This window comes from Gymnogyps californianus, chromosome 4, assembly GCF_018139145.2.
Source record: "Gymnogyps californianus isolate 813 chromosome 4, ASM1813914v2, whole genome shotgun sequence".
In the NCBI taxonomy this organism is placed as follows: domain Eukaryota; kingdom Metazoa; phylum Chordata; class Aves; order Accipitriformes; family Cathartidae; genus Gymnogyps; species Gymnogyps californianus.
In genome coordinates, this window is record NC_059474.1 from 57,933,436 (window position 1) to 57,956,834 (window position 23,399).

The following is a 23,399-nucleotide window of genomic DNA, read 5'->3' on the forward strand; positions in this document are numbered from 1 at the left end:
ATACTGAAAGAATCCTAAAAGGTCCAGTCTCTCCGAGTCCTTGATGATGCCAGATGTTGCACAGGAACTCAAGAACGCCTACACTACTTTGGTTCACAGAATCCTACTGACCTGTATTTCTAACTTTGGATGATACATATTTTTGTAAAGCCCCTTAGGAATAACATTAGGGAACTCTAGAGAGCAAAAGTGTTATTTTATGGAAGAGTATACCCCCTTGAGAAAAGTCTTTACCAAGCTATTAATCTTGAAGTCTAAAGCAGTTGCCTCCACAGGAGCATCTGATATAATATACTTACTCTTTTCATCTTTAGACCTTTACTGCCCCTTTTTTTCCAGCAAGCACTCTTTCTTTACAGACAAAAGGATGCAAACAAGTTCTCTTGAATAGTTTTTCCAAACTATTATTTTACATATTCAGTTCATAACACCTCTTACCCATTGTCTTTCATATGTAAACTCTCCTAACCACTGTGTTCTCTCCTTATGTTAGCTCTCTCCCTATTATCCAATATGTAACTGCTTTTATGTCTAATTATTTTTTGTTGATCAGTTCTTAATTTCCTTTCATTTTCTGAAGACAAAAAAATGACAGACGCAGTTTCTAAGTTGAGGAGTTTCATAAGTTATATACAAAAGAATTTCTTTACTAGAAATACAAGGACAGCAAGCTATGCTGAAACCCAGATTCAATAAACACTCATAACTGCTTGCAATTAAAAACATTAATTACCACCTGTTTTTTTTAAACTACTGATGGCTTTTCAGACAGCTTCTTTTGGTTTTTAAAAACTATCTCCAAGACAAATTATCTTTCCAACACAGACTGTGCCAAGGTGGCTTTCTAGGTCTAGACAATTCGTTCTTCATGTTTCCATGAAATTTACAATTAATTTTCAAGTAGAACAGACATTTACCTCCTAGCTATTGTTTTAATTTCTCTGAGTTACCTATATAGTTGTTGAAGACTGAACTATGGAACATTATTCCCCAGGGTTCTCCAACTCTTGTCCTGTATTGAATGACATTATCTTCTGTTCAGTAAGAAATTCTCCTCAAATCCCTAACCCTCTGAATACCATAACTTCCATTTTCTGAAGAGCCCCTAGTTTGTACTGTTCCTCTTCATTTTCCCTCATTGTCAAAATAGCTCCTGTAACAGCATGATTTTGATCACCTGAAGGGTAGGTCTTTACATCTAACACTGGTAAGACTATTTCCTCACTTTACGACTTTGCATGATCAACTGACTCTTCTCTTGGATATCACACAGAACATTTGGGGGTTTTGTTGTTTGGTTTTGGTTTGGTTTTGTTTTTTTTTTTTTAACTTTCTTGGTTCAGCTGGGATAGAATTAATTTTCACAAGAAGCTGGGAGGGGACACAGTGAGGATAACTGACTTGAACTAGCTAAGGGGATATTCGATATCATATGACATCATGCTAAGCACATAAACCGGGGGAGCTGGCCCGGAGGTAGGAGGGATTGCAGCTCGGGAACGGGCTGGGCATCGGGTTCTGGGTGGTGAGCAATTGCATTGTGCATCACTCGCTTCACTAATACTAAAATATTAGTATTATTGTTATTATTATTAGTATCACTGTTATTATTATTTCTTCTCTCCTTGTGTTGTCCTATTAAACTGTCCTTATCTCAACCCATGAGTTTTTACTTTTTCTTCCGATTCTCCTCCCCACCCCACCAGTGGTCGGGGGGAGGAGTGAGCAAGCAGCTGCGTGGTGCTTAGCTGCCAGCTGGGCCTAAACCATGACATTGTGTGCAGTTGGATTTTTTCTCCTGCCTGAATCTTTACCCACTTATTTTGTTCCTATTTTTCTTGCACAGCTGTTGTTCTTATTTATCTAAAATAAAGCCTTTGAAAGAAATAGGTGGGTATTTCTACAGTGTGATTCTAATTGTGTTCCAATTTTACAACCACTTGAAAAAGTGTATTTATATATCCAGAAATAATTCTACTTCTCAGAACTACAAAAAAAAAAAATGAAGGGACTTACTTACCTTGGATAACGTGAGAATTATCCTTCAGAAAGAAGTTATACAAATACTTGGGGATAAAAGCAGACATGCAGGCATATGCCAGAGCTGAAAGAGTTAGAAAAATGGATGCAACTACAGAGGCAGAAACATAAGTACACCTAAAAAAGTTCATTATTAAACAGATAATAAGCATAAATATTTAAATCAATCTATATGCAAAAATGATTGTAAAACACATAAAAAGGGCACACTCCTCATTAAAGACTTTTAAAAGCTCCTACAAAAGTCTCTTTCTGTCACTGAGTAATCAATATAAAGCTGGCTGGACCTGATCTGCTCCCAGTTTATTTCCACACTTCTCAGTGACAAAGTAATGAGATGATGTTTGGAAAGCCATGGCAATGTTTGGGTCAAAAAGTGAAGGTCCCTGCACGAATAAAATTTTATAAGACAGTTTCAGACAACTGCATTGTTGCAGTCTTCTGGGTTTTCTCCTATAGAACTTACACCCAGTTTATGCCCCATCAGACTTGCATCTCATCTCTTACTTCTGCTCAGAGACTAAAGATGATAGAATTCAGATGAAAAAACACAAGAGTGGAATACAATTAAAAATACTGTCAAAGATGGACAAAAACGTCTTAAATTTCTCAACAGCTCCTCACATACATACGTTTTACATAGAGGGTAAAAACTTAAGTGTTTATCCCCTTGCTTAATTCCTGGGAACTTGGCTGAGAGACAATCTATTGTAATACAATTCTTAGCCATGGTGCTAGACCACAGATATAAAAAAGAAATACGGGTTTGTTGTAAATTGTCCAAAGACAATAAATATAATTTTGGAAGTTTCTAAGCAAAACATCAGATTTATAGCAAATATGATGTAGGATCATGTTATGATTGAATTCTATGTTACAACTTTTCTAGTATTGAAACCACTTTTTAAATATCCGAACCAAATGTGTACAATTAAGTTTGTAAACCAGAACAGAAAATTTTACATAATTCACTACTATTGTATTTTGCTTCAAAGGGAAGGAAACCAGGTTCTACAATCAAACTGTATAGGAACATGTCCAAGAGCAAGAAAAATCTGTTGAAATATTTAAATTAGTATGCACAGTAGGCATAATAGGAGTCATTGTCCTAAGAAACTAGTTTTCCCCCACATAGACCTTATATAAAGAGAGCCAGGTGCAAGAGAATAGAAGATTGGACTAGACCTATTCTGAACAAATCACATTCTACAATGATAAAGGCCACATATCCAAAGCTGGTCTGATAAGCTTTTAGACATTTAAAACCATCATCAGCTTCTCTGAATAAAGCTAGTCTGACAGGTTAACAGTTAGATTAACAAATAATGCATTCACATTAAACAAGGCTGAACTACAGCTTCACTGAAAAAGTACTAGAGAAGCATTTCTTGCTTTTCTATAATCAAGGTTATTTGCGCTTTTTATTATATAGTCATTATTGCACTTGGCAATAAAAACAGGGTTTGAACCCCTGCTTGGAGAGCAGTACACCACATACACTTTTCAAAACCCAACCATTTATTTTGACTTGTGGCAACAAGAGCTTTAAAATTCCTTTGTAGCTACAGAAAGTTTCCATCTATAAGCAGGCGCACACACATCTGTCTACAACTAGATACAGATGACAGACTGTGCTTCCCCTTCACCCTCAGCAGAAAAAGGTACTCACCTTCATTGTTAAAATTCAAGTACAGAAATGGTGCACAAAGAGAGTCAAGACCTAAAGAGAGAAGAGCCATGAAGAAACGGCACAAAGAGCTTATTTATTGTAATGCACAAGATAAATTCATTTATTTATCATGAAAATTTGCATACTTGATACTGATTATAATTCTGCAATATCAGGCTTCACATGTAATGCTGAGAACAACTGTGAAATCAATGCATGAAAACAGAGAGGATTTCAAATTATGGGACTATAACGCTGAATTGATTATTCTGCCAAAGCTTCCAAGAAATGCAGTTTACCATCCCAAGAGCTCGCTCAGTAACTTCTGCAGTTTTACCTTGGAACTGAAAAGTAAGCAACAGACTTTTTTTTTTTCTTTTTTAAATAAAGTGACTGAAACTTAAGGAGAGTAAACCTGTAAGAGTGGGGCAATTTTGCATTACAAATTAAATATAAATTATTAGGATCTAAATTTCCAATAACCCACAGATTCGTTCTTCAAAAGAAATAGAAAGGAAAGCACTCAAAAAAAGCTTACATTGTGGGCGGGAAGAGGGGGAAGTATTTTAAAGTTAGCCATAGCTTTCCAGTTAATTATCTGACCTTGCCAAGTAGTCAAACTCACCTTGCCAGTACACCAAATCAGGATGGGAAACAACCCAGGCCTTCAATACACGTCTAAACTTTGCATGACCCTCTGGTGATGACAGCAATTCATCATACTGATGGCAACGAGGAATATCAACTTCAATCTGCACCACAGCCAAACATATAATATAAAGAGAAATCAGGATAAGCGAGGTAGTACTACAGCAATCTCACAACAATAGAGGTGGAAGTCAGCCAAAGAATGTAGGTCAGACCACCATCATAAACACAATCTGCTTCCTCCATCACTCTCAAAACCAAAACTGAAGGGGACCGGGGACTCTAACCGCCCTGTCAAAGATTAAAAATAGAGGTTTTTTTCCTTTTTCCAGATTCATATTTTTAAAAGGGTTCTAACCCTTGAAAAAGGCAGAAAGCAGATTACAGTTACAGTTTTTTTCTGACCCAACTTTTGGACTCATTTCAGGTGCTAATATCACTTTGCTCTAAAGGATAATCAAATCAGTTCTCAGAACATTGTACCCAATTTGATGGAAAATATTTCTTCACCCAGCTGAAAGGAACAGCTGTTGCTCATGATGTCTTTTTATGTCTGGCAAGACTTCTTGGAGAACCAAATGGCTCAAGAACCCATTTCTGTGAAGCACAGCTCACCTTATAGGATCTCAGGGTACTCAGCACTATCTGGTACAAGGTCCAATAGGCACAACAAACATTTGATAAAAACAGGACTTTTAACAATACATCAGTAATATTGTTCACTACACTCTGCTGCTGCTACAGAAACAGTGAGTCTGAAGTAAAAGAGGATTTCACTTTCCACATGTTACAACGTAATTTGAGTTAAACTACTTGTTCCTATCTGTTTTGTAAGATTCTTACTACAGCGTGAATAAGGTTAGAGGACAGGGGGAACCCTTTTAGTATTATCAGCCACATTTGCTGTAATAGGCAAATGACCCGTGACTGACGGAAAAGATCTTTGCATTACTTCAAACGACGATATTTGACAACACTCGAAGTCTTACTTGTCTGTCTGTAGGAATCGGTGTGTCTTTATCAATGGCATCATATTTTGCTTGTATGGCACCCTAAATGTGGAAGAAGAATACTTGAATTTAGAAAGCTCTTAGTAACATAAATGCATATGACAATGTACATGCTGATATACAGAAGTTGACTGTTTTTGTTAGGTGCTTTAGTTAGCAACTTTTTTTTCCTGAAAAAATTTCCCAAAGTACAGAAAATTCTGACAGCTGAATTTTAACAAAACCGTCTTTATTCTGTTATTATTCAGGACATATAGACCTTTCTGTGACCTCCTCAGTATGATCTTCAGTGATTTTCAGTTGTTTACACAGAAAGCCATGTACTTGATACAGTTTTCCATTTTCAAGTTAAGTGATGCTCTCAATTTAAATTCAGTGCTTACCTCAGCCACTGGCAAGTGGCTTTCAGTATCATCTCTGTAAAGGCACTGAATCCAACTGCCTGTTAATTAATATTGATACTGCCAATATACACCACTTTCAAGTAGCCTGTCCTTGCATGAATCCCAAGGCAGGCATGCTAACAAGTCCATCTTAATGTTATGGGACGGGGAAACACTACCCGCATTGTACAGATGGTAAGCTGATGAAGCATGAGAACTGACTCATCTCCCAAGATGGAGGCTACAACCCTGACAATTAGTTGTTCTTTACCTTTATAGCACTTTTTTGGTCATATTATATCACACTCAGCAGATCATGTCCTAAGCTAAATATCCTAAATAACCTGGGATGTGTTATCTATAAGAACCTCCTTGCTGCGCTACTGCAGATTGCAAAAGCTGGGTAGTCAAGCAATCTCTGTGAGGAGTCCTCATTTCTGGGACACTCCTTTCTAGTCCTTTGTCCAAAAGGTTTACATTTAATTTATTTATTCTCCAGTCTTTGGAGGAAGTGCATCAATTGGTAGGTGAGAAAAATACATTTGATATGTTTCATCCTGTTTTGCCCAACTATTGCTGACTGGAGCAGGATTCTAACTGCATTTGTCAAAAATATTAAACATCAAAACAAAAAAACCTGTTAACTACCAATCGTATTTAAACAATCTAGCAAAATTTGGCTGTACGGGTAGTATTTTTCCATCCCATAATCAAAATTAAAGGCTGTCAAGTTTTCATACATTCTCCAAAATGAAAGAATAGAGACAAGATGCAAGTTTGTCTGAACATTGTCTTTGTTCACACAATTTCATGACTCGTTTTGTTTGAAATTCCAGTAATTCTACCTGCCAAATCTTCAAATCCATTCCAGCTTCCTTGTCATTCTCATTCCTATCCCATTCCCTCCCCAGTCAGTACTGGAACTTCTGCAAATGCCCTCCCATTACCCTTACCTCAACACCCAACAGGGCAGCCCAGGTTATGCCTCTCAGAAGAGGAGGGATGTCAACCCTGGCTTCTTTCCAAATTTGGTTTTTCTTATAAGGGTAGGCCTTCAAAGAGAAGAGATTAACAGCAAAAAATGTTACCATGTAACTGAAACAATTCAAATCCCAATCCTGGGACCGTCTTTCCCCCAAAGGACAAATGCTGTCAGCCTGAACAGTGAATGCAAGTTTTACAACAAGTAAATTTCATTCCTAACTGGAAGGCCTGGATGGAGGACTACTGTTTGATGTTAAAATACCCACTCCTTCTCATAAATGTATTCATGTGCTTTGGTGTACACTGGATATATAAATTTACTAATCCAAATTTTTATTAAAAGTTTTTTTGTCATTATATGTTTCTTTTCATACTATGTATCCGATTTTGTTTTATTAAACATTTCTAGTTTATACCTTCCTAAGTACTGCACTTGATGATGCGCATCAGCTCTCTGTCATTCTTAAGCAAGAATCCATCTCTCTGCATATATGTAAATTAGGGACTAGTATTTTTTCCCCTCAGGATAAACCCTGTATCTCTAACATGGCACTGCTACAGTGAAGACTGGTACTGTTTTCAAGTACCTTACCGCTTGGAAATGCAGATACGTTACAGGCATATTTATGGCTATAATAGCTTAGTCTGTTATGAAATAAAGGATGCAGAAGTATTTTCTTCAGTAAATTACAGGTATTAGCAGTAGCTCTATTTTCATGTGCATACATTAAAATCTACTTTTATATTCATCACTACTGAAAAGACCTATTTCTTATGTTTTTATTTTCTTTCTTCTTATACTTCTCTAGGGTTTTCTTCCCCCTTTCCCACTGTGGTCTCTTGTATCTCTGCTTCCTTTTTCAACTACTTGGTTCTTTAAAAATCATCTAATGAACAGACCAAATCCAATTATCCAGCATCAGAAAGATTCCATACCTTCAACAGCCTGTCAAACAGGACAATTCTATTTAGCTGGTACTCTGTGTCCCTCTCCCGAATGATCAGAGGAAGACTAGCAGCTGCAGACAGCTCATTACTACTATTTGAATGAGGTAAAGTTGACTGGCTGGAAAGAGAGTTAGGATAGTAGTAGTGAACAGCAAGAAATACAAATCACTGTGAAAAAAAATGAATATCCTGTGATGCATTTCTGAGTCAGAAACAAGTATAAACGGATAATTTTGAACATTCAGTACAAACAGTTGATTTCCATAACTGAGAAACAGGCTAGGATCCTCAATTTGGTATCAGGGCCGTAAGTCCACCAGCGCAGAGTGCTTATCAGCTCTCATTGACTTTAAGAGCCAAACAAGGACATGTTAGGTTTGCTTTTGGAAGACAGTTGTGTCTAGCTGTGCAGTGTGCCACTCAAATAACACTAATACCTCAAAATTCAGTCCCTTATATATGTACAAACTTACACACACACTTACTCATTTTCAAGCAATGGATAAAATGCTTCCCCACCAACATCTTTCAGTCTCTGAAATGAAGAATAAAAATAATTACCAGAACGCTGCTCAGAATTCAAGTGGAAATATTTAGTGGAATACGAAAACTATTAATTAGCAATTCATTTGCCAAATTTAGTAGCCTGCCTTGAGACCTAAGCATTACCGCAGTCCTCCATAAGCAAAGAAACATACAGCCTTTAATGCTAAAAACTTTTGCTAATACAGGCTTTTTGAGTTGATGGAAGTTCTTCTTCCTGAAGATAACACTCATTCATAAACCTATTACCACACAAAAAATAGCTTCTATGGGCCATGGATTAATAGATCAATAGTATTACATAGTTCTTTTTCTTTTCCTTGTTCTTCTACATGGAATTCCTATCCAAGCAGCTGCAAAGCAACTGCACAACTTGGTTTTATGGTTTTAATCAGTTCAAGAGTTACGCAAATTTGAGTTCCTTTTAGTAGCAGCATCTGAAAGCTGCACAGAAATACAAACACTCTCTGGAAAGGTGACGGACAAGCATGCCTGGACTTTTGCCTGAAGTTTTCAGACACCTTTGGTGCATTGTGATTAATGTTTAATACTATCCTCCCTGCAATGCTCTGTTTTGCAGTTCAATCCCTAACTTAAAGGCATACAGCACACAGCCTGTTCCCCTTGGGATTGACAGAACAGTTCATTCTCAGTTCATTCAGTATTGATCCTCTTTTGATTATAAGCATCATGCTCTACTCTATAAAATGTGTTTGAAGAATGGCATAAGTTCAAAAATTTATTTCAACTAACACTGCAAGGTTCAGGCTTGTATCTTCCCCAAAATGAAACTTCAGTATATACTTATTTGCTGCTGTATTTATAGAAGTAAGCAGTAATATGCAAAATTACAGATTAAAAAGTTTAAAAAAAGCCTTAAAAGCTTCCTTTTTGTAGGAACAACAGTAGGAGCCGTAGTGTGTATTACCTTTAAAATAGCTGTTGCATATTCTTAACCTTCCCACCGCCCCACAAACCCCACCAACCAAGCAAACAAAATAACCCAGTTCTTTGGTCCGTTTTCATGCATTTGTGTGAAGTAATGCAAAGTTCTACCGAACAAATATGTTTATACAGTATTTGCCACGTTGCCCCCAAAATTAAGGTAATGGTGGCAGAGATCAAGACATCAGGAGTCACCTTCCTTTCTGTGTTAACCCCTGTAAATCATATGGAACGGTTTTTTATAAACACTGTGACAGAATTGCATTTGCTACTACAAAAAGCAAGCTGCAAACAGTGCAGCATAAATTTCTAATTCTACAGCAATAAAGCTCTACATGCGCAAAGACACGTGAACAACTAAAACATTTCAGTGATATATGCAGTAAATCTTGTAACTGATCATTACATCAGGCAAAATTGTGAGTTATCATATGTTGATTTTTCCACTGAAGATGGAAGAAAACTGCATTACTGCATTTTGGCAAAATGCTTTGAAGTGATCTTTTTAACTAGTTGTTTAATAGCTATATATTCCAAAGATTAGTAATTAACTACTGGAAACTTGGTATCCAGCTTTAAGTATAAACTCTTTAAGGAGCTGCAACTGAATTGAGTTGATCTTTCTTTTGAATATTGTGAGCCACCTACAGACAGGAGTTAAAGAATGCAAGACGACACTCACTGTCCAATTAGTTTAGCAATCGTGGAGAATATCAGGTACTACAGAACTATTTGGGCTACACCAGAACAAAGCAGGTAACAAAAATAAGGAAAGGGAGGCACACAGGAAAGGGATGGAGGAACAGAAGATAAATCAAATTTAGTAAGCTTTTGCAGACAAAGCAATTTAATAGCATAAATCAGAATCTGACTCGGGTGCCAAGAAGTGTTCTCTTGGAATCAGTAACACTGCCGCTTGTAGGAACAGCAGTAGAAGCTGCTGTTCCATATTCCCTTTAAACAAAAGTTTCTGCAGTGAAGACATAAGAACAAGTGCACAATATTATTCTTACGTTTCGGAGCTGGCACAGAGACAAAGTCACAGTTGTGTCATCTAGGAGGGAACTTCTATCTCGTCCTTGCCCAAAGCTCTCACCATCTTCTAACAAAAAACTTCAAAAGGGAGGAAAAAAAATAAAAAAAAAAAAAAAATCAGGTCATTTTATAACATAAGACTTGAGTTAGGAAAAAATAGAAAGTTCTTACATCAATCAGTTTCCTTTTTAAAACAAAATACTAGCTCTTAGAAGCATACTGTATTGACTCTGCATGGCATGAAACCTGCTATCAAGGGAATGTACAATCACCTTAAATTATTCAAACAGTTTTTGCTGTAAAGAGGCACATTTCAGTTTTTCTGTAAGTTTGGTTTGCACACAAAGGAAGAGTAATGAGAAATGGGATTAATATTCCCTTTTATTCCTTGACCTGGCACAGACCAGGACTGCCACTTATTGTGAAAAGCATAAATAAAACGTTATTGTTATATGAAAGCCACTTCCCACCATGACAAAAAACAAGCAAAAGTCTGACCCAGACCTTTTCTGTTGCAGTCTATCTACAGATACAAATGCATCCAAGAAAGAGTATACACAAATTGTCTATTTGGTGATATTTTTAAAGCAGACAACATGAAATTCATTTCCAGAAATTAAGCTAACATTCTCAGTATCACTTAGAAGATGGAGTTAGACTGCGTTTTTGAAATTAACACCTTGTCTTCAAGACAGTATGACGAAAAATGTTTTCCCCTCATGATTCAAAAGCACATGCATTCACCTATAGGTGCAGAAATAGGCAATCCCTCAAAATCTCACACTAATTTTGCCACCAAAACATCACTTAAAATCTAGCTCCACCTTTTTTTTTTTCCCAAGATATTGCATTTTGGTTGTACACTGACTTCATGTGTTTTTAAAACCCAGAACCAGCAAACTGATCTATATGGACACATAATTACGCTTAAGATCACACTGTAGGATTAAAACACAAATATACTACATAAAATTGCAAGGTGTGCAGCAGTAAGATAAAAGTAGTAATGACATAATTCTGTAACAGCATTTTAAAGTCATAAAACTAAGCATTTCAAAAAAAAGTAATCAGCTGATCTGCTGAATAATTGGGTTGACCATTCAGCACTGCTGCTCTGTGAAAGGGAATTCAGAAAGTGAGAATTTGCTACAGCCGTATTAAATTAAATGACAATTACAAATATGCTGTTGAAGCACAGTGAGACATTTTTACTAAAACTTAATGCTACTGGAAAGTGTGCTAAATTTAGGGACTTCCAGTTCAGTATTTTGCACTTCACCTACATTTCTTCAAATTTCAAAAAGCAATATGAAGTGCAGGTAGGCGACAGATATAAGTCATTCAAATAATGCCTTAAACTGGGTAAGAGGGGAAGCGACACGATTTCCTGCTGTTCAAGAACGCCATTTTCAATATTTTTCACACATACAGGTCTTGAAACTAAAAACCAAACCAAAATGTTCTCTCAGAATCACTGGCCTTCTCCATCCATCCTCCTTTCCCTTAAAGTGCTTCTCCTTCCTTACTTGGGAAGCGTGCAGACAGGTGGCTTTGATCGAATGATTTCCTTGTTGACAAGTTCTTTCTCCAAGTCTCCTCCAGCCAAACACCAGAGATAATAAACCTCTTCAATTGATCTTTCTGCTAGGTAATCACTATCTTCATCTATTAGCAGAAACCACATAAAAATGAGTTACAGCTTTTTAGGCAGCTTGTATTTCTTCCTACCACTCTAAACACATATTGTTGAAAAAAAAAAAAAAATTACGCTTGAAAGGTCCTAGACCTTAATGTGAAGTTAGAGGAAAAGTGATCTTCCCTTTGCAAGTGCCCTTTAGGAAGATTTAAGGAAAGAGCAGATGGGCAGAAGTCAGAAAAAAGCAAATATTTGTGCAGTTTGCCTTGGTGCCAGAAAATAGAACCAATCAGATAAATACATTGAAGTGTGGACTTTTGCTTCCTGTGTGTCTTTAAAAAAAAAAAAAACCCAAACATTATTGTGTACACAACACAGCACTAAGAGTAAAAATAAGAAACTAGTGATTCATACTGAGTAGTTATAATCTATCTCCCCTTCACATACCATACCCATACAAACAAGGTATAAAATCTGAGTCTCCAAAAATTGTATAATGGGATTTTCTAAACATGTAGAAATCTCTGAGTTTGCCAGAAAAAGTTAAGGAGGACTTAAGAGTGGTAACACTTTCAGCATACTGCAGTTTTAAACTTAGAAATGTTGTCTTTTATTCTAGAACGTGACGTCTTTCACAAGGATTTAGTTTTCCAATACTTCCAAAAATCATCTCGTGCTACGATCCAGCAGAATCCCATTACCAATTCACAACACAATTTAGTGGAAAAAACTACCTTGTACATGCACATGTCCAAATTCTAAAGGCAAAAGATGATATTGATATTCCAAGCTGGATTTGAATACTAATGATAACTATTTATCCCCTGAGGTTGAAGCACAAAATCAAGATGCCCTCCTTTGACTTGCACACTTCCCTCAAAACATGTTTGCCCGTATCTCTGCCCATTAAACAACTTATTACAAGAATGTAGTACTGTAACATTTAATAGTTTCTCTCCAAAAAAGTATTCAAAGAAAATGTGAAAACATTTTATTTTCCTTCCCCCTCCAATGACATTTATCCCATTACCTGCTTTTACCTTTACATAATTGACTTATGTCTTCAGGAAGCGTTAAATTAGCACACCTTGGAGAAGATGAGAACAGACCAGCAGGTTTGTGGAAGAGCGGATATACTGAGGATACTTCACTGAACAAACTGTCATGCAGCAATTCCTCTGGAGTTGGCCTTGAATTAAGAAAAGAGAATAAAAAACTGAGAGTAAAGTGCTTCCAAAAATATTACATTTCAGTAAGAAATGTCCCCAGTAACAAATATTAGCAGGTTATTTTAAATTATATTGGATTTCAGAAATTTTAATAGCAAAAATGTCTACCAATTTTGTTCAATTCTTGATGCACAGCACACCACGCAGTCTGTTTACAGCCCAAGTTCAGATCTCACCTTCATTTAATGTACATAGCAACTATTTTATTAACTCCCCTTTAATTCCTCTAAGCAGAGATGGAAAAATGCAAATGCAAAGCCTTGATTAAAGAATAGAAGCATACTTCAGTTTTCAGAAGAAAGTTGTGGTGGACTGACATAATGAAAAAATACTTTAAAAGAAGAGATTTGAAGAAAGCAGCCCTAATTCTGGCTACCACAGAGCTATAGTAACCACCATCAGCTTCCAGGCATGGAATCAGTAAAGCTGTGAACTTAGAACTACAAATGCCTGAATAGTTTTCCCCCAAAATACTCAGATTCAACCTCAAGGTTTTGCACACTTGATTTCCAATCTGCCCGCCCCCCCGCCGCCCCCTTCTCTTCCTTTAAACATTGAAAAGCAACAAACCCAAGAATTTCTTATTGGTAGCACAAATCGTCAGTATTTCAAAAAAGGTTCTGCAACAGGTCTTCTAATTTCATAGTATCCCAGCAGAGTTTACTAGACATTTGGACTGAATACTTGCCTCTTAGAAGGTTGGAACGTAAGGCATTTCTTCAGTAGAGCTATAACATTTTCAGAAAGGTCCTGGAAAAAGAAAAGAAAGATACGGAGGAGGTCTGTTTATTACTGTCTTAATTCAGCAAGTCACTTAGCTTATACTTAACTTTTAACATACAGGCTATTCCTTTGAGGGCAATAAAATTTCACACCTACACATATGAGGTTAGCTGTGTCAGACCAAAATGCTGGGGAAGTAACTCTTCTCACAGCCCAACCCTGCATTTGCTTGGGGGGGGAGGGGGGGATAAATCTGAAAAATTCACCATGTATGCAGTTTTTATTTTTATTTTTTAATTTACATCTTCTGTATCCAGCTTGAAACAATGCAGCACCTGGGAACTCCCTTCTGCTAATAGTCAGAATCCTTTTACACAATGTCTCAAAATATACAGACACTAAAATTCAGTGATTAATTTTGGGGGTGAGGAGGAGTTGAACTGTATAAAGCTACACTATCAGAATGTATAAAGTGGACCAGATAGAAGACTAAATTTCTAGAAGAAAAATACTTAACCTCCAACACTTTAAAGAAAATTTATAACTTACTGAACTATCCAGAGAGCATTAACATTTACTGAGATTGACAGTAATTTTAGGAAAGAATGAATAATACCAGTACTGGCTATTTGAAAGGACCTTAGATATGTAGTTCAGACTTCAAAATTTTTCCTTATACTGCAATACATCAAGTGACCAAATAAGTTATAATATATATATATATATGTGAAATACTATGCAACAATAATAAAATGTTTTGGATAAGACAGCATGGAAGAGCAAACTAGTTACACAAACCTTAATAATATCAAGGCAACCATGTTCTTCAGCCAATACAGTTACAATATCATCTACACAGCCTTTGAAAAACAAACAGAACAATAAAAAGTTAAAGACTATGAAAAAAGTGATACCAATTAAACAGGATATCAGATAAAACCCCACCCCAATAAAAAGCACTTAACTTTGGCTTTTTATTGACATTGCCACATCACCTGAAAGTGAATTCTCAAAATTAGAAATTAAAATTATTATCACCTACACACACAGAAAATTGAAGCCTAAGAAAGTTAAGTAGCACATCTAATTTAACAGTGAAAATCTTTTTGCAGGCTTAGTAAATCCAGAGTGTCAGTCTCTGCCAAATAAATCAAAACAGTCTTTCCACTTACAAAAAAAAAAAAAAAAAAATCCCTGAAAGAACTTAAAAATACCTGCATATAGAAGCTTAAAGTAATTTTCATTTTGTTGCTACTTGCAGATAATACTAGCAGTATTTTATAATTTGTTTTCAACACATTACTGAGAAAAATAATTCTCAAGTCAGGCCATGAATGTTTGTGGATAAAGGTTACCAATAACTTGCATTCAACTTGAAGGGGACTGAAATGCTTCAGGAAGCTTTGTACCCCACAAGAAATCAGGTTTTAAAAGCCACAAAATAGTCCCACTTCCAGAATCATTTACATTAAGAAAAAATTCCACGTGGACAGTAACATTTTATAGTTTGTAGGTGAAGTCAGAAACAAAAGCCTGGATCCAGTAATATGCTTCTCAGCCCTCTTATTTTCTGTCTTCCTATTTGAGTCCTGCTTCTCCCTGCTTGGGATTTGGGAGACAAGCACTGATAGTGTGGGGACAGTTTTCTTTAGTGTCATACAATTCCTAACTTATTTCAGAAACCTCCTGCAATACAAAACTATCAAAATGACAACCTTCTCTGAGCATGTCTTTTTATAGTTTGCCCTTACTCTAACATACTCATAGCTCTTCTGCAAAGTTATTTTTCCTGGCACCCACCTCTGTACCGTCCCTAGACAAGCAACCATGCTTCAAATGCCTATTTAATTCTGGAGATGAAAGCTGACAAAGGTAAAGTGCCTTAGGTCTGAGCATCACAAGCTGACTAGTCTGTAAAGCTCTAATTATAGAAATGCTTGGAAACTTAAAAAATTGATTTTATGCTACTTACCTAACATAATTATAAATTTCAATCTTTCTGCTATCTCCAAACTCTGGAATAATTTTCTCCCCTAAATGAATAACAAAATCAAATCAACAGTTGAATACTACTACATAAAAATATTTAGATAGCATACAGACCCATCTATGTACAAAGACAGTGAAATATGCTTCTACACATGAATTTCAGATTTAGGAAAACTATGTGTTAGAACAGAAAACATTATTTATCTCAACTATAGCAGAAACAGTTTCATGCCATCATAAAGAAAAAAATGTATTATTTATAACATCTCTTAACTGGAACAAATGCAAAACCAAAAAAAAAACCAAACCTGCAAAACAAAGCCCCAAGCTGCCTTAGCAAACATGCAGGTTTATTATGAACTCAGTTACAGGCTTTCAAAAACTGTATTTTTTCCCATGTGAGCATGAACAAAGCTAATTAATTACTAAATATGGTAATCATCATAGCTTGTATTATTGCACAGTGCTTTTGAAAAGTCATCTGAAAATCCCTTTAAAGGTGTTTGAAAAAATATCATTGCATTTTTAAGAAAATGTACTTATTCAAAAGAATAAATAATGATCTATGAACACTATGCAAATTTACAGAAGAGCAGAACATGCAAAAGACGACTATTTCCAATGTCCTGATCTAATCACTATATAAAACAGGTTCTTGACCATATAATTGTCTGACAATTTAGTTATATAATGAGACTAAATATCAATACTGAGGTATTTGCTAGAACATACCTCCCTACAGAATGTTGCTGTCTTTGAATGCAGGAAGTCCAGTTTAACATATACAAATAGTAAAGATTATGCTGTCATAATTTATTTCAACTTCTAGAGTCAAATAAGCATTTTCCAAATAAACGCTTAATTCTGTACAGAAGCTCTTTAAACTCTGGCGATAAGGCAGATTCTCCCTTCTCCTGCTCTCCATGAAACTTTATTAGTTTCTCATCCTTTCCAAGGAGAATGAGGGCATGACAGCAATGGTTATTTCATGCTTAAAAGCACAATTAAAACAACAAATTATCTAGAGAGACTTCTCAGTTCAGAAGCTATTCCTCGCTAAGAATTCAATCATGCAATCACATCATTGCAGCTTAACACGCAACTGCCCTTCATGGTTAACACATACACTCAATACCAAGCCAATACGCATCCTACTACTTGAACCACCACCAATACTGTCCAGGTAGGAATGCTAGCATATTCTGGACTCAGGTGATGGGCAAAGTGTCATTAACCCCATACTCAAGACCAATCAAGTTAATGTAACTATTCCCCAAGAGTAACAATCAAGAGAATTATCCTCTTACATACCATGCAAAGCTCAAATAATATTATACCAAGAGACCACAGATCTGATTTAGGGCCAGAAGGCAGAGGCTTCTCACACTGAGTATGATCACTTGGTTTGACTATTCCCTGTGCAATTACTTCAGGTGCCAGATATGATGGGTACCTAGAAAGATGCAGCAACATTAAGTAATATCCTGTCTGTCCAAAAAACCTACCTTTCAGTTACCGTAATGAAAATAATTTTGCATTCTGAGAAACAAGAATTCATAGCAATGCAGATTGTTCTACTTTACTCAGTCAAAATCTACACATTGCAGCAAAGTTTCACTCCAATTGCAAAATACAGTGCCTACTACATAAAAGGTCAAATCTTAATCACTAGCTCTGTCTTTTTGTGAGAGAAAATAACAGCAGCTTTCAAAATAGTACATCTACATATCTCAAAGAAAATGTATATTAAGTTTCAGCACTAGTATATTAAATAAATATATCCTAGACCCATATTTGAGGGTGGTGGCAGTATTCCCCTCCATTGACAGTGTTCCCATCAAATAACTTTTGAATTTGTAAAAAAAGTAACAAAAGGTGTTGAGGACATGTTCTACCTGCTGCTAGATCATTTTAAAATAACATTATCATTTTTTCTGTCAATAATTCATTATAATACCTTAAAAAAAAAAAATCTGAAATCACCTTTTGAAGGGAAACATCATTACTTCTTTTGGGCATGTCTTTAAGAATCAGCTCAGTATTTCAATTGTAAACAACATGACACCTCAAAAACCCAAAAAGTGGCAAGGAAACACTGCAACAAAGCATGTCACTTTGGCTAAATAGTAAGACCACTTGAAAATAAATCACAAAATGATAAAGAGACAAGAGGCCTACAGTGGTGTGCAACAGCGAAGTACTGATTGTGCTTTTTCCTAGATTTGAAATTAGACTGTACCTCCAGAATCCAAGTCACAGACAACTACTAGCATTTGAAGGCAAATCTAGGCAATAAGGACAGATATCACAGTTACAGTAACATGCTTGTATGCTATCCATTCTCTCTCTCTCATTAATTTCACCTAGTCAGATGATAACCTCTTCGGTGACATTATCAGAAGCTTCTGTGTAAGGGGTGTATGCATCAGATATGAATTAAAACAGCAACCTATAAGGGCCCTGTGCATATAACACATTTTTGAAGATGATTCCTCAAAACATAAATATATTTCCTAAAAAAATAAATCCCTGATATTTCTGTATTGTGTAGCTACATGCTTACCCTATAGGAAAATCAACATCAACACCTTGAGCAGTCATATGGTAGAGTCCAAATTTAGCCAACTTCACATGTCCCTGAAAAGGAAAAAATAAATGATTAAGAGCAGCAGAATCCAACATTGGAAGAATCTGTGTTTAAGTTAAAAAAAAAAAAAAAAACATTTCAAGTTGCATTAGCTGTCAGAAGACAGATACGTATAAAAAGTCACCCTCTTACCTTTCTGTCTCATCTATTACGCAGAACTCCACTGCAAGTTAATAAGGTGCTTATTTCTAATGCTTTTGCTTTCCAAGAGCATTAAGTAATCACCTTGTTTGGAACACACAAGAAAATCAGAACTTTGTAAGTTACAGTATATTTTCAGTAAATTAAAAAGGCTTAAATACTCTACTGAACGTATTTCCTGTTTGAAAACTATTCAAAATCCTGTTTGAATCCTAGAACTCCCTAAGCATCACCACTATTCCCTCACCTTTTCCATTTACCCAGCCTTGCTCCTCCAGTCCTTCCCATCAACTCATTACTATCTTGCTCTCCTTAACTGTATCAACACATATTTCAAACAAACAAGTTTTCCAGGTACTTGCTTTTATTCTGTGGAGGCAGAAAGTTAACACCAAAACAACAAAAAGTAGGCATAGAAGTTAAACTGAGGTATTAGGTTTCTGCTGGATTTTGAATTATACTCAGCCAGCCTGCAGATGGTGCAACTGTGAAGGTGACATCAGCAAGCTATTCAAAGTGCAGGGGAAAAGTTTAGAAATTTATGGTCTCATGGCCCCCTTTTGTTCTTTTTGTTCATTTTAGGAGTACCTTAAAATCCTAAAGTACTTTTGCTTGTTAGAGCACTATTATGATTTTCATTTGCTTACAAGTATATAAAAAATAGTGTTCCTTCCTTCCTTCTTCCTCTTTTCTTTTTGCCTTCCAAGGGGAGGATCTAGCTATTCTATCTAAACTGAGTAAGACGGGGAAAGAGAGAGGGGTTATGCAGACAGGCTAAGCTCTTTAGCTGTCAGTTCAGATGAATCAACTGCTCTGAATACAACAGCAGCTATTAATTTCTCCCAGCTTTTATGAGCAGAACCTGTATTCCACACTGCCAACTCAATAGTCTGTGACAACAGAATTGACAGACACTGGAATTTTAATAATTTAACATGAACAAAGAAATATGTTGATATCTTAAAAGTCAAGTATCAGATCACCATGAAACACAGAAAATATTATTAACAGCTAATTAGCCAGAAGAAATATTGTCCTATTCAAACAGCTAGGAAGGTCTTGTAACTAATTACAATGACGACAAGTAGACTTAGATTACCACCTTAGGAAGAAAAGGGTGAAAAAAGTGGTTTAGGATAGAAGAAAATGGGAAAAGAGAAAAATAAAATCTGAAATACATTTGAAATTCAGGAAATGGGGGAAAATTGTAGTTTTTTTAAAAAAAGCAAACAAAACCAACACCTTTCCAGATATGCAATTTTTTCCCCCATCAGGACTGTGACTGCCCAGTCTCCATGTATGACATAGCATGCTACTTGTTGGCAGCAAGAGGAAAAAACAAAAACCAAACAAAAACATAGATTTACTCCTGTAGCTGTACCTTTCGATCCAAAAGAATATTGCAAGGGGAGAGCGCTCGGTGGACCATTCCATGTTTGTTCATATATTGCAAACCTTGCAAAACCTCATATGCTATGCATAAGATCCTTGAAGAACTGAAAAAAAAAAAAAAAAAAAGAACATGTTATACTGAATGTTTCCCTTTTTAATTTGTAAAAATGTAGTGTTCCACAGCTATTCCAAACACAAGTGAGACATTTACAATTCCAGAACAGTTTAAGGGATCAACATTGAATACGGTAGGATATGTTCAGTGCCATACACAACTCCTCAGTATCCCGCAACTAGGTTTTTTCACCCTGAACTGGTCCTTAAAAACAGCAGAAAATTGTGACAGGTAAAAAATATTCCCTGCAATAGAAACTGTGAGATATACCCCAGCTAATCGGGGAAAAAAAATCCCAACCCTCCTTTATTTTTATTTGTTCTTCCTAAGTCTGCTATTGATGTTCATAGAAAGTTCAACTGAACAAAAGTTTTTGAAACTCAGATGTTAACTGGAGCTTATTAGAAGATAGTGTAGAGGTGTGGCTACATCACACACCTATAGTCTTCGGTTATCTCAACATCTAAAACAAGAAACAAAAGAAACGGCAAAAAACTCCATTTTCAGCATGTTTTGTTTTACAGCCTTGAAAGCATCAATCTTACCGTCTTTGGAAAGAAACAATGAAGTTTACCATCCAAACCATTTTGACATAACTATGTATTTGGACAAAAGTTATCATTTACTATAAGAACTGATAGCCCTGAAGAGGAGTTTCTGTGAACAAGGAACACAAATTTGTACAGCAACCACCAGTATTAGGCTTCCAAAGTGCACCCAAAATAAGAACAAAAGGCACAGATCTAATGTCACCCAGAGAGATTCCTTTTGACTTTTTATCCTCCTCATTTCCTGCCCACTCCCCCTCAGAGCACATTTCAGGTCTGTTTGCCAACTTTATCTCTGAAGACACTGGTTTACAAAATGTCCAGAAAACAAAGCATATCTACTTATAAAGGCCTAACTTTACATCCCCATTTTTTAATTTCATTGTTAAAGAATAACATACAATAGCATTCTCAACAAGGCTCACCACCTTCTTTTGCTTATTAAAAATTTGTGCAACAGCAAAATGAGGGGGAGCATTACAGACTGGCGAGAGTGACAAGCCAACTAGCTGACTAAACACCAAAATTAATTTCGTTATTAAAGCTTTATTAACTGCTACTCATACCTGATGGAATGCCAAAACTTTGTCACAAGAGTAAATAGCTAGATTTTGACAAAAGCCACAATTCCAACAAATTCTGAGACTGGGGCAACACAGAAATACTGAAAAGAGCTGTTTCAATAATAGTCTAAGGCCACCATTCAGTTACCTTACATGGAGCTATTCTCTAGACTGCAACCTTTTTCCTAGAAGGAGAGCTCTGTACTACTTTACACTACTTGTGAATATACACTTTTAAGTTAAATTTTAAGCACAAAGGGAATCTATTCTAACATATGTCCACACGGCTGTATCTTAGATCATAGCATTTGGAAGTGATTCTCAAGGTCTTAGCAATTCAACCAAAACCACATGCCTAATAACCACAAAACCAAAACGAAGCCCCACAACTATCTCGCTCCTCCCTCACTGACACTTTTTCTTCCCCATCCCTCCCACCCCCAAGTTATATAATACACCACAGCATCAGACACCACTAGCTGCGTAGTGTTTCCTGCCAGTCATTCTTGAGCAGAGATATAACTGTGGTAAAAAATTTACCTTACAAGCCTTCAGTTTCCCTGTATAGTTTTTTGCCTGCAACACAAATATTAATGATAATGGTTGCAAACAGAATCCTCTCTCTCACTTTTTGCACAGCTTTGCAAAACAAGACATGAAATACAAATGATGGAGAATTCACGTTTCCAGTAAGGAAACAATTGCATGTGAACAATTAGTACATCGTGAGGTATTTTAGCCTAAAAAGTGTTTCTTTTTATGAAAAAATAAAAGTAAACATAAAGTACAATTTTGTGGCCTTTGTGCCCGAGGAGTGCAGTGTGCTCTGGTGGCACTAGGGGGCCTCAGCCACCCATTTATTCTCCATGTTCTCTTGCAAGTCTTAAAAACAGAACCCGGGCAAGTGCCTGAAAATACTGCTTTTGGATTCTTTGCTCTTTAAGATAAATCCTCCATGGCATTACAACAACCAGCAACACATGAATGATAAGTATTTTTCATTGCACATAATTCTCAGTGTTCTTAAGCTCTTGATGCCACCCTGCTGGGCAGAATTGTTCAGCCAAGTACCTCACCCTCAAGCTGAAGCACATACACCACCTTCCCAGGGGAGAGGAAACTGTAAAAAGCTCTTCATAGTGCTGTTGCACATTATCTAGTTTTTATTTCACTTATTAGGTAAAACACACTGTTTGTGGTTATGACCCATGAGATTTGCATTTAATTGCAAAGGGCCTGACAACAACACTCATCGCTGTTATCGAGCGTAAGAGATCTCTCTGCTTTAAACTCCCCAAGGTCAAGTTCAAGAGCAGTCCCTTGCCTTGCTGGAGATGACTACCAAGGCTATCCCCTCACTTCAGTGGGGCTCAGCTCTCTCCCAGTTTCTACAGCCACTGTCAACACTGCAAGCATTGCAACGGGGTTCTGCAAGTGCAGAAGGTGCACTCATGAAGCTGCTTCCAGGCTTCAGGTTAAGCTGACCTTTAAAAAACCCCATAAATAGAAAAAGAAAACACAGTCTAAGCAAGGAGGACATTTACAATACCCAATGTTGGTGGCGAGGTCTGAACAGATGCAGATGCTTTTTCCCTGTTTACCTGGAAGCTTGTTTTTCAATAGACTAGCTAGTATCAAACTATGATAGATCTAAAGGAGTGGTTTAGCCACTGCGGCTCCTGAACTTCAGAGGTTTCAGCACCCTCCTTTAACAGGAGATGGGGAAAAAAAAAACAACAGCAAAAGCACTAGAAACAACACAGGAGAAAAGGCGGCAAAACAGAGGCGTGGTAGGTTCAGCACCAACCATGCTACACCACTGACCTAACCAGAGCCATAATGACAGTTGTGTGGCGTGAAATACCCTGTTCATCTCGGCAGCTGATGATCATGGTTGTGACTTTATTGTGAAGCAAATCATTCCACTGTTCAAGGCAGATATAGTAAGTAAAAGCATGAAAGTGTGAGATGCACTTCAACAACTGGCAGAACTGAAAGGGCACTAGTTGTCTTCGGTTTCCTAGCTCTCCTAACAAGACTTGTTTTAAGGTTCTTTTCCTCTCCACCAATGGAAGAAAGAGAGAAGCAACAGGAGTTTCTCTGCCAAAGGAACACTTCACAGACAGAAAAAAAGGCATGATCTCTCTACAACTACCAGCACATTTTCAAGGAGCGGGCTTCATTTTAATCCTCAGTCTGGATACCAACAAA

General features: G+C 36.6%; 1 protein-coding gene across 2 annotated transcripts in view; it reads right to left on the reverse strand.

Moving 5' to 3' along the window:
• TBCK (TBC1 domain containing kinase) overlaps positions 1–23,399 on the reverse strand; it is a 113,647-nt gene that overhangs the window by 61,628 nt on the left and 28,620 nt on the right. For both annotated transcript variants that reach the window (XM_050896233.1, XM_050896232.1), the window contains 16 exons: positions 19,952–20,066; positions 18,346–18,419; positions 17,094–17,235; positions 15,766–15,826; positions 14,592–14,653; positions 13,759–13,820; positions 12,882–13,030; positions 11,732–11,870; positions 10,184–10,283; positions 8,168–8,217; positions 7,671–7,800; positions 6,704–6,802; positions 5,347–5,409; positions 4,335–4,461; positions 3,710–3,760; positions 2,021–2,104 (listed from right to left, as the gene is read on the reverse strand). In XM_050896233.1, the coding sequence (XP_050752190.1) occupies positions 2,021–2,104; positions 3,710–3,760; positions 4,335–4,461; positions 5,347–5,409; positions 6,704–6,802; positions 7,671–7,800; positions 8,168–8,217; positions 10,184–10,283; positions 11,732–11,870; positions 12,882–13,030; positions 13,759–13,820; positions 14,592–14,653; positions 15,766–15,826; positions 17,094–17,235; positions 18,346–18,419; positions 19,952–20,066 (1,508 nt within the window). The remainder of the gene's footprint in view (positions 1–2,020; positions 2,105–3,709; positions 3,761–4,334; positions 4,462–5,346; positions 5,410–6,703; positions 6,803–7,670; positions 7,801–8,167; positions 8,218–10,183; positions 10,284–11,731; positions 11,871–12,881; positions 13,031–13,758; positions 13,821–14,591; positions 14,654–15,765; positions 15,827–17,093; positions 17,236–18,345; positions 18,420–19,951; positions 20,067–23,399) is intronic.